The 16,261-nt window shown below is 43.5% G+C and overlaps 1 protein-coding gene across 4 annotated transcripts in view; it reads right to left on the bottom strand.

The window, feature by feature from the left end:
* PCDH15 (protocadherin related 15) overlaps nt 1–16,261 on the bottom strand; it is a 300,245-nt gene that overhangs the window by 269,184 nt on the left and 14,800 nt on the right. For all 4 annotated transcript variants that reach the window (XM_066191711.1, XM_066191709.1, XM_066191706.1 and 1 more), the window contains exon 3: nt 4,342–4,460. In XM_066191711.1, coding sequence (XP_066047808.1) covers nt 4,342–4,432 — 91 coding nt within the window. In that variant the 5' untranslated portion in view covers nt 4,433–4,460. The remainder of the gene's footprint in view (nt 1–4,341; nt 4,461–16,261) is intronic.

Here is a 16,261-nt window from a genome sequence, read left to right as displayed (position 1 = left end):
GCCTCAGTTTTATTTTGTGAAATTTTGTTTCAGAATGAAACAAACCACTGAGCCAGCAGTGAGATCCACATTCCACAGTGCAGGTGCCCATGGCTCATCTCTTGTTCCACAGTGAAGCAGAAAAAGGAAGGAAAAGGAAGGAAATGAGCCTGAAACCAGAAGATTGGAAAAACTACAGTGATAAGTCCAAACAGAGTTGAAAAAACCAACATTAAATAATCAAGAGAGCATTCCTTCTTAGCCATACATCCCAAGAGAAGTACGTCCAACATCCTGTTTGCATCTCCTCTGGGATAAACAACTATTATTCCTCAAGTGAGTCAGAAGGGATGATTCCATGGAACAGCTTCAGGAGATTTCTGGAGCGGAGGCTTCTAGAAATCCTCATCTCCAGCATTATGGCTGGACTCTTGAAGGTCTTTTCCAACCGAAATGATCCTGTGGTTCCATTGGCTCCACACCAAACACAGGTGGGACTTGAGTACTGACATTTTTGGTGTGTGACAGGTCCCTGGGTCAGAGGAATGGTGGGGGACAGGTGACACCAAGCCACACCCTCCCTCTCCTGCCCCTGGAGAACCCCCTCAAACACAACCCAAATTTACAAGATAACAAAAGGGCCAGGATGGGCTCATCTCTGAGCGTTTGAATTTAAGATTTTTGTCACTATTCTCCTTTTACAGCTAAAAATCTTCAGGAGAAATAAAAGGGACCTTCAAGTGTTCTTCTCATTCACATATAAAAAAAGTGCAAAACAACTTTAGGTTAGAAATAGCATCTCAAAAATCTTCAAAAACCCTTCAAAGATTCCATGGCATGGAACAGATCCCCACAGCTCACAGCCCCATTACACTGCTTCTGAAAACCCCGAGAACAGATCCATTCCAAATTCTGTGGGTCGATCTTCACCTTAACTTTTTGGTTTTTAAAAGGGATCAGAATGATTTTTGCCTTCTATTCATCTCCTAAGAGAAAAAATAAATTATTGGTGCCCTCCCCCCTCAAGCTCACATTTGTATTTTCATGAAAGGTATGGACTCAATGTTGGGCAATTAAACATATTAATTGGCAAATAATTGCTGCTGGATTGGTTTAGTCTGGCATAAAAGTGCAGAGAGTTTTGAATTCAGCAGCCTTCTTTGCTGGCCAAAAATTGCTGCTAAATTTTTTCTTTGAGCCACAGACATTGGATTAGAGAGAGAAAAAGGGAGAAATTTGATCCTGTGTTTCCACCTTCCTTCTCCCTGATCACTTTAGCCTCAGCGTTTGCCTCTGAATTCAATAGAGCAGCACTGGAAAAATAAAAGAGATTTCACCTGACCTAATTTCATGTATTGCACAGCTATAAGTGACATTTCTACTTTTACTTAAGCTAAAAGATTATGAAAAAAAAAATCAAACCTTTGCAGCATTTCTCCTGTGTGGAAGAGAGACAACAGCAGGAATTGTAAAACCAGATCTCTTCCTTTCAGACAACCAAACCAAAAATACTCACAATATTCCCTATCCATCCTTTAGCCTAACATTTATTCTGGTGCACCATAGGATTGAACAAAAGCAATATAGGGTGAGAGAACTGAAATTAACCACCAAATGGGCTCATCAACAAATTAGGACTAATGGCATGGCTCTGCAACAGGAAGTATTGGGTTTTTTAATAATTTGGGGGGGGTGGGTTTGAATACAAAGGGACTACAAGTAGATAGGAAGTACTTGAATTTCATCAGGAACAGATGGGATCCTGGGGAAACTTCCTACTAAAGTCTAGGAAAAAAAAAAAAAAAAACCAAACCAGCCTGACCAAGGCCCTCCTGGATGAAGTTACTTTGGGACATCATTAATTACTGTGGCTGGGGAGGATTTGGTGACACGGGAGGTCAAGTAAAACATGTGAAACAGAGAAATTATGAGCTAATGAAGCAAAATGCAGCAAGAGGGGAAAGCAACTGAGTCAACAGCCACAGCTCCCACCATGAAAATGGAGAATTGGCATGCTGGGTGCAAAGAAACAGCCCATGATGTCTGCCAGAGCTGATTTTTTTATTTATTTGCATTAGTTGCTCTGCTGTTAAGAGAACTACACTGTTTGGAAATGGCAATTGCCAGAGGAACACATATTTTCTGTGTTATATTTCAGGTTACAAATTCTGTTCCTGCACACCAGAACTCCTCCAGGCCCAGCCTTGAACAGAGTTTTCTCTCTAGCTGTAAGAAACATATTTTCAAGTAATTATTCCTGTAAGCATTGCCTCATTAGGTGGGTGCCATTTGCTGAGTCACCAGTCCCCCACCTTGGCTTAAATCCATTTCCAGCTCATTTTTTTTCTCTATCACACCACTGGGAAATAGATCCAGAGTGCTTTCAGCTACATTTACCCTTTCCTCAACACAGTGTGGGGAAGCAAATCAGCTCATTTTGTGTCAGGGTGCTGCATGTTCCTCAAGAAACAGCATTTCTGAACTGTCCCCCTGAAAAAGCAGCAAGAATTCTGGCTGCAGGCTGCAAATTTCTACTCATTATAACAAAGCTGTTCAGGCCATACAAGAGAACATTACCAAGGATAAAATCAAGCGTGGGTTCTGTGATAAATAAATTGGCACAAGCCAGGCTAAAAAATCCACCGAAAAATTGTGTTTAGAACCCTTTGAAGTAAGGGGGTTGCTGTTTTTACTCAGCCACAGGACACTGCCACTAAAGAGAGGTGGCCCCTCCCTTCTTCTAAATCACCTGGAAGGAAAAGGAGTCTGAACAATCTTTGGATAAGGACACAGAGATGAGAATTTGTCCTGTGAGTACAAAGGAACAGAAATGGAAACATCAGGAATCCCTTTTTCCCCTTCAGGAGATCAAATTGTTCCATTCCTGTCTGGGCCATCTGTGTTTTGCACACTTCACCATCACTCAAGCCTCACTAGAAATGGCTCCTCAACCAAAAATCCCCATTTTATCTCCTCAAAGATGCCTTTTTGGAGAGGTATGATGCTGCCAGCATGAGCATGAATAAAAATCCCACTGAAAAGTGCTGCTCTTTTTTTTTTTTTTTTCCCAGCCTCCCCTGAAGGTTCTCCACAGCCCCCCACAGTCCCATGATCCTGCTTTGCTTCCCACAATTAATCCCACTGCTCCTCCATGTCCTCCCATGCTCCTGGACACGCCAGAGGCCAACCCAACCCAGCATCTTCCTCCTCAAACCACCATCACCAAGGTCAACCTTGGCCAGCCTGATGGCCCCGCTCCTCCACTGCAATAAATGATTAAAACCCAGTTAATTGCACCCCAGCACAGAGCAAAATATGTGAAATACTGAGCACCTCGTCCACTTCAGTGTCAGGAGTGACAGTGATTATGACAGGGTGTAAAAATGGAGAAAATTAAATTAGCTTTCTTGTACATTATGGGCATTAAATACAACACATGGGGCTGAGCTGGGGGATGGAAGGGAATAAAAGGACATTTGGAGAGTGATTAGGAGAGCAAGAAACAGAGACTTTCGACTCGATAGGAAAAAACAAAGCACAATTCAACCAGGATTGAAGACTTCCCACGAAAGCAAAATTACTTTACTTCCTAACTGACAAAATAGAGGTTTTTAAACCAAGATCCAGATGCCAAAGTCATAAATTTGTACAATTGCAGCTCTACCCACATGGAGTGCCAGGGATAATGAGCAACTTCATTACAGACATTCTGAAACCACACTCAGTTTTCACTTTTCCCACTCATTATTCCTAAGAGTATTCAGGAACATCTCTGACAGACTTTGCCCTTCAATGCTGTTAAATTGTTCAAAAGAATAAACCCTAATCAGTTACCCAGGGCTGTAATTTTTAACTACCAGAGATCACTGGCATGACACATTCCTGGTGTCTTTTAATTAAACTCAACTAAGATGCTCTGAGGAGGGACACGAGCCACCAGTGTCATGTTTCAGTGTTCATTTTTTTCTCTAGAAAACCCTCACTGTGGATTTTTTCCCAAGTTTTTCATCATCAACAGTTCTCTCAATCTCCTGTTCCAACCACAACTGCTGATTAACAAACAAAGTAAAGTTTACTGGTAAAGCTCGCACAATGAATAAGACAAAACAAATATTGATGACTCAAGTCCAACACTGAACAATCATAACTGAAGATTTTATCTTGCCTGGTAAACCAACAGCTTCAAAAAATGCAATCATCAGTAGATGCTGAAGCCATGAAACACAAAACACACCCAGACTTTTCTTTCTTGTAACCTCTTTTCCTACCAAACTCCTTCTTCAAGTAATACTTCCCATTTCAATGAAATTCCAGAGGCATCCCAGCCCTCCCACAGCTCCGCCCCCTCAGCCAAACCCTTACCTTCATCATTCTGGGCCAGAGCCCGTGCCAGGACAGCAGCCAGTGCCATCCCCACTGTGAACCATTTCCAGAGACAAAGCTGCTGGACCATTTTCCGTCAAACTTCACTCAAGGCAGAGCTGGAAAAGAGGGATTTGACACATTTGTTACTCGCCCTGCACAAAGCTGAGCCACTACAAACTCTTTCACAGGTAACTCTGTGGGGGATATGCAGTCTCTAAGAGCACAGCATTGTTTCAGTCACAGAAACAAATTAAGTAAGGAAGGAGAACCCCATTAACATTAATCAAGATGTGTGTACTCATTAACTCAGTAACTATGCATGCACAGCCCTCCAAGTCAAGAAAATGCAAGGTTCTGGCTTAAATCAGGTCTGGATTCCATAATTTCCTTGCAATAAAGCATTTATGTTATCCTTTCTGCTTTCAAGCGCTTTGGAGAAGCAACTGTAGCAGAGAAATTGTCCTGATTAAAATGAGGGTTCACTGCAAAAGGCAAGAGGGATCCAGGATTCAAAGGCATTGCCTAGGAAAAATGGGAATGAGCTCTGAGGATGGCCTTCTTTAAGGTTGTTGGGTTGTGTCCAGGAAAATGAGAAAAACACCACCAACAGCAGACCAAATCCTCCCACAGCCTACAAAGTAAAATTAAAAACAAAACAAACCCAAAGAAAAAACTCAACAAACAAACAACCCCCCAAAAAACAAACAAAAATCCTCATCAAAAATCCACAAAACAAACAAAAAACCAAACAAACAATAAAACAAAACAAACCCCCCAAGAAAAACAAAAAACCCCAACAAAACTCCACAACCCTCTTTCTTCCCTCCCTCCCCACATCCCACAGACCCCCATAACAAACAAAAAAACCACCCAAACTAACAAAAAATCCCCCACCAAAATCTGCAAGACAGGTCTGGCTGAACTCCAGAACATTCTTGGAGTGTGGAACATTAGAAAGTTGTAAAAAGCTCTGACTCATGGTTCCAATGAAAAGAATTAGCACAATTCTGCAGCCCAAATTTGAATTATTTAAAAATATTCCTTCAAATTTCAAAAGTTTGGGATAAATACGATGACAGCAGCATGGAATGAAGAGAGATTTTCAGCAATATAAACCAAATTGTTGTATAAAAAAAAGTAGCTGCATTTATTTAAAATCAAGCAAACTTGCAAAATAATTGTGTGCCAAGAGTTTTTGAGGAAAAAACTGTGGGGATGTTCCCACAGAAGGAGAACAAGTAGGGAAATGTAATAAGCCAGACTGAGTGGCCCATATTTACTCAAGTATTTTAAGTTCCTGGGTGACAACATATTTTAAATATCTATTTTTCTAGTTTGCTTGTAGGACGGGTCACATGGGTGGGATCTCCAGGACATCAGAGGTTTTTCCCAAATTCAATGATCCTAACCTGCGATTTATGAGGGTCGCTCACAGCAAGCACAGCTTCTTTTCCCTTTGTAAAAGCCATGGACTTTATTGGATTTTTATTACCAAAATTCTGGAGAAATAAAGGGCAGGAACAAAATCGTTTCAAATTCTACACTGAACACATTGCTCCACTTCTCATCCAGGGGTTAAGGATGGAGAGAGGCCTTTCCAAACTCCACTCCCCCTCAGGCTGGACCCTTCCCCAGCCTGTGCAGCAGCAGGAGGTTGGTGCACGCTGCAACAGGCAGAAATTCCAGGAAAAACTTCAATATTTGCCATCAAACAAATGAAAGCCTCAGCATGGATCTCATGGGACTGTTCATTCCCATTTCAGACTAATGTTTGTCGTGACAGAGAAGCTTCAGGTCACAGAACCCAAGCACTCAAGCTGTTGCTTTTATCTTCTTTTTGCCAGAGCTGGGATTAAATGCTTGAGACGGTATTTTGTGTCCAGACTCGGATGTTTATTAATTCTTATCTACATTACAGTCTCACAAGCCGTGAGTTCTACAGCACTTCTAGCTAATAAACTAAAAATGGAGCCGCATCTATCTCTCTACAAGGCCTTTTAAGCACAAACTGTCCAATTAAGAGACGACACCTAGATTATTTTTAACCCAATAACCAACCACCTGTGGCCTGAAATGTTGATTTTTCTATCCAATTACAAAATACCACCCAGACCCATGAAGAAAACCCCCAAAATTACTTTCACCGTGATACATTCCCACTGACTACTTGGAAATCAAAGCTGTTTCCACATTACCCAAACAGATTCCAATTAATCATCATTATCAAACCGCCTGGGAATTTTGGAGATGGGAACTTCTCAGTATTTCACCACTATTTCCTGCCCTGTTAACAAAATCTCCTGAAGGAACTGGGCTCAGCTGCTTTTCCACTTGAAGCAGTGTTATTCCATAAGGTGGTATTTGCCTCCAACCTTTTAAACCTCAAATCCCAGAATACAGAAGTTCAGGAGACTCTTAGTGTCTTCAGGTCAGTCTAAGGAAAATCCCATCCAAAGACAGATTTTAGGTGTTATCAGACCTAAAAAGAAGTGCACAAACTCACTTCTGATGCCTCTGATATTTGATTTTACAACCTTGAAAAACAAAATAAATCCAGCTCTCCAATCACGATGTTCTATTTTAGAAAGTTATTCAGAGCTCATCTGACACCCTTGAGTGGAGTCTGCTCCTGAGAGATTTTTAGGATGGAATCTTGACAGATTTATTTTTGATTCTGATGAAATGTCAAGTTAAACCACAAGGATAGCAGCACTGCTGCTCCCAGAATAAGCAGCTCGCTACACAACTGGACTACAACAGAAGAAAAATCCTGCTTTTTCCTTCAATTTGTAGCAGAAAAAGAACAAAACAAAACAACCCACAAAAAAACCCCAAAACCAAACCAAAAACCAACCAAAAAAAACCCCAAACCCCAAACAAATAAAATCCCCAAAAGCCAGGAGTATAAAGTATAGAAAATGAGACTATTAAGTTTAAATGGCTCTGCTAACTTGAAAATAGCTCAGAACAAATCACAATTTACCACAAAGTGCCAAAAGGTTGACAATCTAAGAAATAAGGTTGAACTCCAGACAGGGCAAGGAACAACTATGAATTGATGAGAGAAGGAAGATCTGTAAAGTCATACAAAATGTCTACAAGACTCAGTATTTTCCTGAAAAAATATTCTAAATTTAAATTTAAACCAAAACCAATCTAAAAATGAGTTATGACATCCAAGCGCTTTGAATATATTTAGAGGAACAATACTATAACAGGAACTTCTAATAATTATTCATTTTTATATCTGGTGTTATTACAGGATTTAAAACTTTGCATTCATTAGAAGCTGGAGCAAGGGGGAACATGGCCTTGGTCAAAAGAAATAACCATTCTCTGGGCACCCTGTGCCAGGGCCTGCCCACCCTCCCAGGGAACAATTCCTTCCCAATGTCCCACCCATCCCTGTCCTCTGGCAGTGGGAAGCCATTCCCTGTGTCCTGTCCCTCCATCCCTTGTCCCCAGTCCCTCTCCAGCTCTCCTGGAGCCCCTTTAGGCCCTGGCAGGGGCTCGGAGCTCTCTCTGGAGTTTTCTCTTCTCCAGGTGAACAGCCCCAGCTCTCCCAGCCTGGCTCCAGAGCAGAGGGGCTCCAGCCCTGGGAGCATCTCTGTGGCCTCCTCTGGATTAATTCCAACAGCTCCACATCTTTCTTTACTACTTAAAAGAATTAAATGGGGGAGAAAAAAAAAAAAAGAAAAAAAAAAGGAATAAAGAGAAAATCTAAATTTTGGGCCAGGCTTGCCACAAGCCAGAGCTGTTGGCTCTCTCACACCAGAACCGCTTCATCCACACCCAATTCCATAGGAAACATGGACTATGGAAGTGGCCACACCACTCAAACTGCCACCAGCAACAACTTCTCTGAGTGTTCTCCACCAGCAACGAATCTGAAAACAACTTGGAGGCAAACACTTTGCACTTTCTGCTCCTACAGTGGGTTCGAAGCCCTGACAAACTTCAACAGAAATCACTAAGGGAGCATTATTAATTCATTAGACACGTAAACAAATATTTGCTATTTATTTGTCAAGAACAGTGGTTCCTGAGAAACTGCTGTGGCTGGATGAGTAACTCAGCATTTAAAAAGGAATTAAATACACATTTATACTTGTATTATTATTTACATAACAAGCCTGAACTCCTTCAAACATCAGGAGTCACCCATTTTGCTTAGTGGTTTTTGCATTTTGCTTTGCTCTTTGCACCCAACCACTGTGATAAGTCTTTAAAAGTATTTATTTTTTAAAGGTTGATACAACTGATTTGCTTTAACACAGCAAAAAAATACAGTGGACTGGGTTTTTTTATGAGGTTCATTATTATTACCGATCAGCTGAATTCTCCTAAAGTTTGTAGACATAAAATAGGGAGTGCAAATGCTTATTCTGGAGAACTGGTGCCCTAATCAGGAATGCCAGTAAAGCAGCAGGAAAAAGCCTCTTACAGAAGCAAAAAAGGAGAGGAACTTGCTTTAGAGTCTGACAGCATACCTTGGTTAAAGCTACAGTTCATTAAAAATTCTGCGTCCCTAATGTTCCATTTTTGTCACCCAAACAATTCTGGTGAAGTGCCAGCACGAGCAAGAAATTTCTAAAAGATTATTTAACCACAGAACAGATACACACAAAAAAACCCCTCAACTCTGTTTTACCTCACAACGCTGTTCAACACTCAAGTCACCTCACCTGGTATGGAATTCATACCCATGAACTCCATGAAATATCTCAGGGGGGTTACTTCTGACGAGTAGGTCCTGAGCCCCTCTCCCTGGGGGTGCACATGCAGAACACATCTGCTGAAAGACACCCTCACCTGAGGCTTAACCACAAAACCAAACCCTAATCCCAGCTCAGGGATCACCTCTGGTAGCTCAGGACACCCTGGGAAGATGGATCTCATCCCACAAGCTCCCTCCCACACCCAGGCCCTGAGCCCCTTTCACTGATGGAAAGGGCCCTCGCCTGGGGCTGAACCAGAAAAATAGACTTACATTCCAACATTCCAGCTCAGGGAATCACTGTGGCAGTCTGGGATGTCCTGGAAGGCTGAAGATCAGCTCACAGCCTCCCTCCCATGCCCTGAGCTGCTCTCACTGGTGGGGCACATCCAGAGCACATCTAGGCTGGAGAACAGCCTCAGCTGAGGCTTAACCACAAAAATAAACCCTAATTCCAGCTCAGGAATCACCTCTGGTAGCTTGGAACATCCGGGAAGGGCAAATATCAACCCACAGCCTCCCTCCCATGCCCAGTCCCAGATCCCATCTCACAGCCCCCTCCAACCAGGAGAAAAGCCAGGAAAGGAAGACCTCACCTTCGAGTTAAAATCAGTTCTGGCTCTGATTCAGCTGTAAGTGTGACTAAATCTGTTTGCTGAAGTCAAATATCTGCTTAAATGCTTTCCTGAAGAATTATTCAAGCATAAGCAAATATTTGGCTGTGCTGGTGCTACAGTGAATAATTTACAGTGCAAATCCAGCTCTTTCTCCAGCTCTGGAGGTTCCAAAAATCCAAACACTACTCCAGGTTTTATTTCACTGACACTTCTTGAGCAATTAACACATGAGTATTTCAGCCTTATGGACTCTTGGATTTACTCAATCCTATTAAAGTGCTCTCATGCTCTGGGACTGGCACAGTTGAGTTGGATTTTATCATTCTCCTCTCCTTGGATAAGACCCTTCTGGAACGTGAAGATTTTAAAGATGAAATTTCAAGATCAAACCTGCTTCCACCTCAATTCCCTTTTCCCAGCCGCTGGGTCTGTTCCACATAAATAAACACATTTAAAAAGTGGAACATTGATGCTGGATCTGTCCCTTTGTCCTTGTGTTATCAACCCCTTAAGTTTTTACCCTCACTAGGAGGCAGCATTTTTAGAAAGCAAAGACACAAGAACAAGGAAAAACTGATGACAATTTATATGAGGACCTGAAGTAAAATTTCACCAGCAACTTGACATCCCTCATCATTTTCTCTGTATCTACATTCAAATAATTCAGCTTCAAATGTTCCTGCTTGCCTCCTTTCTTCTAAGGACTACTGGTTTTGTTCCTTTCCTTGCCCCACTCTTTCATCCCGTTATTTTCTGTGCCTTTCTTGCAGAAATGACTCTCTAGGAGTCGATAAGATGCCACTGCAAGGCCAAAACAAATCCTCAGTAGCAGAACTCAAAAAAAGTCTTTTCAAACTTCAGTGAGAACACCACAGCTGCCCCTGTGCCCCTCTGGGAAAGATGCAATGTAAAAGTTGATTAACAAGCCATTTTTACTTCAATGCAGAAGTCTCTAGGGTTATTTCAGTTTTACACCCCCCAAAAACCCCCAAACAACTATTTTCCTACATTACATCAGTTACAAAGTTTTTTATTCTCCATCTCTATGTACCAGTGGTAGCCACAGAATCCCAGAATGGTTGGGGCTGAAAGGGACCTCAGTGCTCACCTCATTCCAACCCCTGCTGTGGGCAGGGAAACCTTCCAGACACTCCAAGGGTACTTTTCCACCCTCCTGCCAGCAGAACATCCTATAGATTATGATGTAAAAGGATTAAAACTATTTAATGCTGCTGATTCCCACTGAACAAAGAAGATTGTTGAATAGATGGAAGGTTTGCACAGACAAAACTCAACTGAACTCTCAAAAATAGGAAAGAGCTTTATAGGATAACTGAGAAAGGGAGAGAGAAGAACATTTCTTGCCTGCTTCCATCACTAGCAGTGATTTATTTCCTGTCTTTTTAACAAGCAATGCAGCTATTGAATGGATTAACAGGATTACAACTCTTCCCGTCCACAAATCCCTTTTTTTTCATACATTATGAGTTTATTTACTTTTGTTTCCATCCCCTTTGTATGGACTTCACCGATAAAATACTATTCTCACAGAAGGTTTGGAGTCACAAAAGGAACTCTTTGGCTGTGACACTGTTCATTTGAAACTCCCGCTGTGCAGATGGTGCCTCCAGAAAGAAGAGAGAACAAAGATATCCTAAACCTGATATCAGAGCCAGGAGACTTCAGCTGAAAATTAACATTAACATAAAAAGATCAAAAGAAATACAACCCATATTAGTCAGGAGTAGCTCAGCTCATTCTTCAATAACCTTTGTCATCACAAAATATGCACGCAGAGCTAAAGTTACACATTAAAGTTAAATGTGTGTGGTGATACACATTAACTGTATATTAACATACACATGTTAATAATGAAAGTATAATTCAATAGAAAAGTCAAAGATCAGTTTCACTGCTTTTACTGCAAGACAGGTATTGGATTCCATCCCAAAAACTTCTCCATTTCTCCCTTGTCAGAGCAGTTTCTCTCCAAGGATCCTTCCCTGGGACTGCATAACACAAAGGAGAGAATCCAATGGGTAAAAATCTCTCTGACACCAGGAAATGTTTTGTCAAGAGCCCCTCTGAGTGCTCCTTGCAGGACACCTGGAACTGTCTCCACAGCTTATGGCTGAAAAACTGGCTGGTGTCATAAAAATGGAAACATCCAAAACTAAACCGGGACAACGAACATGACCCAGATTAATTAAGTTCGTGTTAATTGGATTTAAGTTAAGTGCATTCATTTTATTGAAGAAAATGACATTTTCTCAAGTAGAATTTATATGCTGCCTCTTCCCCTCTCCCAGAGGATTTAATTTAAAATTTGTAAAAAATAAATACACTAAACTTATCAATTTTCTAGAAATTAATGTTTCTACTTGCCTGTAGTCACTACAGCAGAAGTGTTAAATACAGCCAGGAGCTGTGTTTGAGTAGCTCAGTGCATGACATGTCAGAATTAACATCTGCACACCCCCTGAGCAGAGATTTCATCCAGCCACTCCCAAAACCAGTTGAAGATTTTGGTACTGGAGATTACCAGGCCAGAAGTTAGGTCTGGCTTTGGAAGGTAGGCCAGATGCCAAATAGTAAGGCTGGTTAAGCCAGGGAGCTGCCACAAGTCTGCGCCAGGACTTAAAAGTCCCCTAAAAAACAAATGCTTGTCCCATTATTGTACAGGAGCCAGCCTGCCTTCCTCCACACCCAATAAATCCCAATAAAAGACACTCCCAATAAATCCCAAGCATTCCTTCTGCCACCAGTTCCCACCTGCTATTAACCCCCAGTTAATCCAGGGACCAGGCTCCTCAGCAGAGCCCAGCCTAAATTAAGCCATTTCACAAGAATTCAGGTTTCTCTTCTAGAAAAGATCAGAAGTTCCATCTTTATCAGGTCCTTGGTACAGGATCAGTGACCGCATCCTGCATGTAAATCACTGATTATTTATTTAAGCCCTGAGCCACATGCACAAGGAGCCGTCAACACAACCAACCTCAGATATCCAACCTGGTACTTTTAGACCCCTCTCACACCTCACCAGTTTTCTTGGGAAGCCTCCTCAGCCTGGACAGCTGGATTGGAGTCTGTTAATGGAGTCCTGGGCCAGATTTTCATTTTTTTAAGCACATCCCTGCAGTCCCAGACCTCCTTTTTACCTCTGCTCCTTAAGCCTGACGTTCAGTTTCCTCCTGCTCCCATCTAACAGCAGCCCAGCCCCAAAGGGGGTCTGGCCTTCCCCATCTCCTCCTTCCCTCTCAGTTCTGCACATCAAGCCCACTTGTCCCCATCATTCCTGAACAGCCTCTCCCAACCCTCCTGTGCCCTTCTGCTCTCCAGGCTTTCCTGGATCTGACACCATACCTCTCAAGCCTCAAACACGCTTTCACTCCTCTGCTCCATGATTTTCCTTCCCAGTACTTTTGGGAGGATTTACCTTTAAAAAATCCCTCTTATCTCTTCTTAATAGGCACTGACTGTAATTGAGTAATATGTTTTGATTATGCTTGGATTGATTTCTGAGCTTGTAGGCCGGGAGGGAAAGGAGGTAGTTAAAGCTTTACTCACATTTTGACATTTTTAAAAGGCTTCACAAAGCTGAAATCATGTTCCTCTCTTCTCACTGCCCCAGAGAAGCCATGGCTCCCTCTGGATCCCTGGAAGTGTCCAAGGCCAGGTTGGAGCAGTCTGGGATAGTGGAAGGTGTCCCTGCCCATGGCAGGGGGTGGGACAAGATGGGCTTTAACCAACCCAAACCATTCTATGATTCACCCATCTCCATTTAACCATTCCACCTTCTGAATCTCCTCATCCCTCCAGCTGCTTTTCAGCCCTCTGGCAATCCCATAAATCCATCTCCTGAACCTGTGTTTCTCCAGATACCCTCACACCTCAGTGCTGCACCATCAACGCCCAACACTCAGCATTTCACTTCCTGGATTTTCTAGATCCCTGTTTTCCTTAAAATACAAAGCACCAAGGGCTTTCCTTCACCCAGGCTGGCTATTCCAAGACACTTGGCCTCCACATCTCCCAAGCAAATCCTTCTCTTCCACCCTTCCAGAAGTGCTTCTGCCCACTGCTGGATGCAGAAACTGATGTGGCATTTCCAGATTATTTTTTGTTTTGCTGGATCTGTGAGTGATTCATGTGTTCAGAGCTGGGGTGTGCCCACATGGTGGGATGGGCACAGGGCACTCATCCAGGGACAGCTGGCACTGAGTGCCTACCAGAGCTGCTGAGGATGGATTTAAACACTCCCATGTGGGGTTTGATCTGCTCAAGTGTCTCCTTGGTCAAAAATCCAGCAAGAAGTGGCTTCTGAGGAACAGAAGAGAGATAAAGATGGGATCTTCCAATATATAGTGGAGACAGGAAAATTACAGAGATGACTTGAGAAGTGCAAGCACAGGGATTTTCAGATAGTTCCTGGCTGCTACAGGGAACTGTTTCCAGGCTGGAGGTAGGAGATATCTACCTGGGATTACTGGCATGGAAATGGTTTGGGTTGGCAAAGACCTTGTAGATCCTCTCGTCCATCCCCCCATCCATGGGCAGGAACAACTGCTCCTCCCTGCTCAGGCAGCTCAGCCCACAGAATTCACCTCTTGTTCAACTCACTCCTGGGTGTCAATCCCAGACTGGTTTGGGGTGGAAGGGACCTTAAAGCCCATCCAGTGCCACCCTCTGCCATGGGCAGGGACACCTTCCACTGTCCCAGGCTGCTCCAAGCCCCAAAGTCCAACCTGGCCGTGGACACTTCCAGGGATCCAGGGGCAGCCACAGCTGCTCTGGGCACCCTGTGCCAGGGCCTGCCCCACCCTCACAGAGAGGAATGTTTTCCTAATATCTAATCCATCCCTGCTTTCTGGCAGTTTGAACCCATTCTCCTTGCCACTCTATCCATTGTCCAAAATCTCTCTCCATCTTTCCTGTAGCTCCTTCAGGCCCTGAAAGGCCACAATGAGGTCACCCCAAAGCTTCTCCTCTCCAGGCTGAACACCCCCAGCTCTCCCAGCCTTTCCTCCCAGCAGAGCTGCTCCATCCCTCTGCTCATCCTGGTGCCTCCCCTGGCCTCTCTCCAGCAGCTCCAGGTCCCTCCTGTGCTGGGTTCCAGGGCTGGGGCAGCTCTGCAGGTGGGGTCTCACTGAGCCCAGGGGCAGAATCCCCCCCTCCCCCTGCTGCCCACACTGGGACTCAGCCCAGGACTGGCTAAGAAACAGGGAAATCCAGGGAAAAGCACCACACCGCACCCCAGCCTTGTGCAACAGGGAGAATTCCACACCATCACCGGCAAACTTTGAGGTGGAGGGAACAGCCATGGGTGAAGTGATGCACAAGAACCTTAATCCTACATTTCAAATGACTCCAGCAAATTTCCCGAGTCTAAATGCAGCACATCCCTTGGAATGGGTTAAGCAGTTTTGCTGGACATGAAACATCTCATTGTTTATTTAGACACTTTAGTCATAGGGCCTGTGCTGGTGGTTCTTTCTCAAAGACCAGCCAAAATGGGTTTAAAAATGTTTATATTGAAGAAACCATTAAGATGTCCAAGTAACAGTAAGATCCTTGAAGGAAATCCAGGAATACCATCAAAACCAGAGCTTAACAACCCAGCAATAACACATTACTCAAAGGAATGTTTTAAAAGTGGGCTATTCACAAATTTCAGAAGCTGTCAAAGTAAATAAGATTGTTTCACCAATTTCCTGTAACATCTCATAAAAGAAAAAAAAAACCAATGTTGTTTTCTGACAGTCCTGAAATGAACAGCACCCTTACACCCACACAAGGTCACAAGTCTGTCTCTGACTGAGGCCAGATATGGGAGAATGGACGAAAGCAAACAAGGAAATGCACTCAAAGATGCAGAGATCACTCAAGGAAGGGACATCCTGTACATATCCACAGGCTCCTCATAGCATTCTCCCCCTCTTCCACTCACTTTTCATCATCCTGCTTGATATTTTCATTGGTACTGAGCTAACATGTCCATGAATTCTATTAAAAAACCTGGTGTTTAGAAGACATTAGTTTGAGCTGGTGAAGTTGAATAAGCTGGAAACACCCAGCACGGCGTGGACACTCAGTGACCTCCCCATGGCACATCAGTGAAGCACCACATTCCTGCCAGGGCATTATCACAAGGAGAGTCAGATCTGAACCCCTGAGGCTGGAGAAAGAGTTTAGATAAGGGTCTGGAATGCCGGAATGAGGCAGAATGGATTTAAACTGAAAAAGGGCAGGGATGGATGGGATATTGGGAAGGAATTGTTCCCTGGGAGGATGGGCAGGCCCTGGCACAGGGTGCCCAGAGCAGCTGTGGCTGCCCCTGGATCCCTGGAAGTGTCCAAGGCCAGGTTGGACTTTGGGGCTTGGAGCAGCCTGGGACAGTGGAAGGTGTCCCTGCCCATGGCAGGGGTGGCACTGGATGGGCTTTAAGGTTCCTTCCAGCTCAAACCTTCCTGGGATCCTGTAATAATAAACCAAACTTCACAAATGAGGGAAGAGATCTCTTTCACCTGCAGCAATATAAACTGGCCCAAGGTTCAGCAACAGAGACCCCAGGATAAAAATCCCT

The sequence above is a fragment of the Chamaea fasciata genome, unplaced genomic scaffold (assembly GCF_029207755.1).
Source record: "Chamaea fasciata isolate MVZ Bird 193981 ecotype frontalis unplaced genomic scaffold, bChaFas1.0.hap1 SCAF_9, whole genome shotgun sequence".
Taxonomy (NCBI): domain Eukaryota; kingdom Metazoa; phylum Chordata; class Aves; order Passeriformes; family Sylviidae; genus Chamaea; species Chamaea fasciata.
This window is presented reverse-complemented; position numbering and strand designations above follow the sequence as displayed.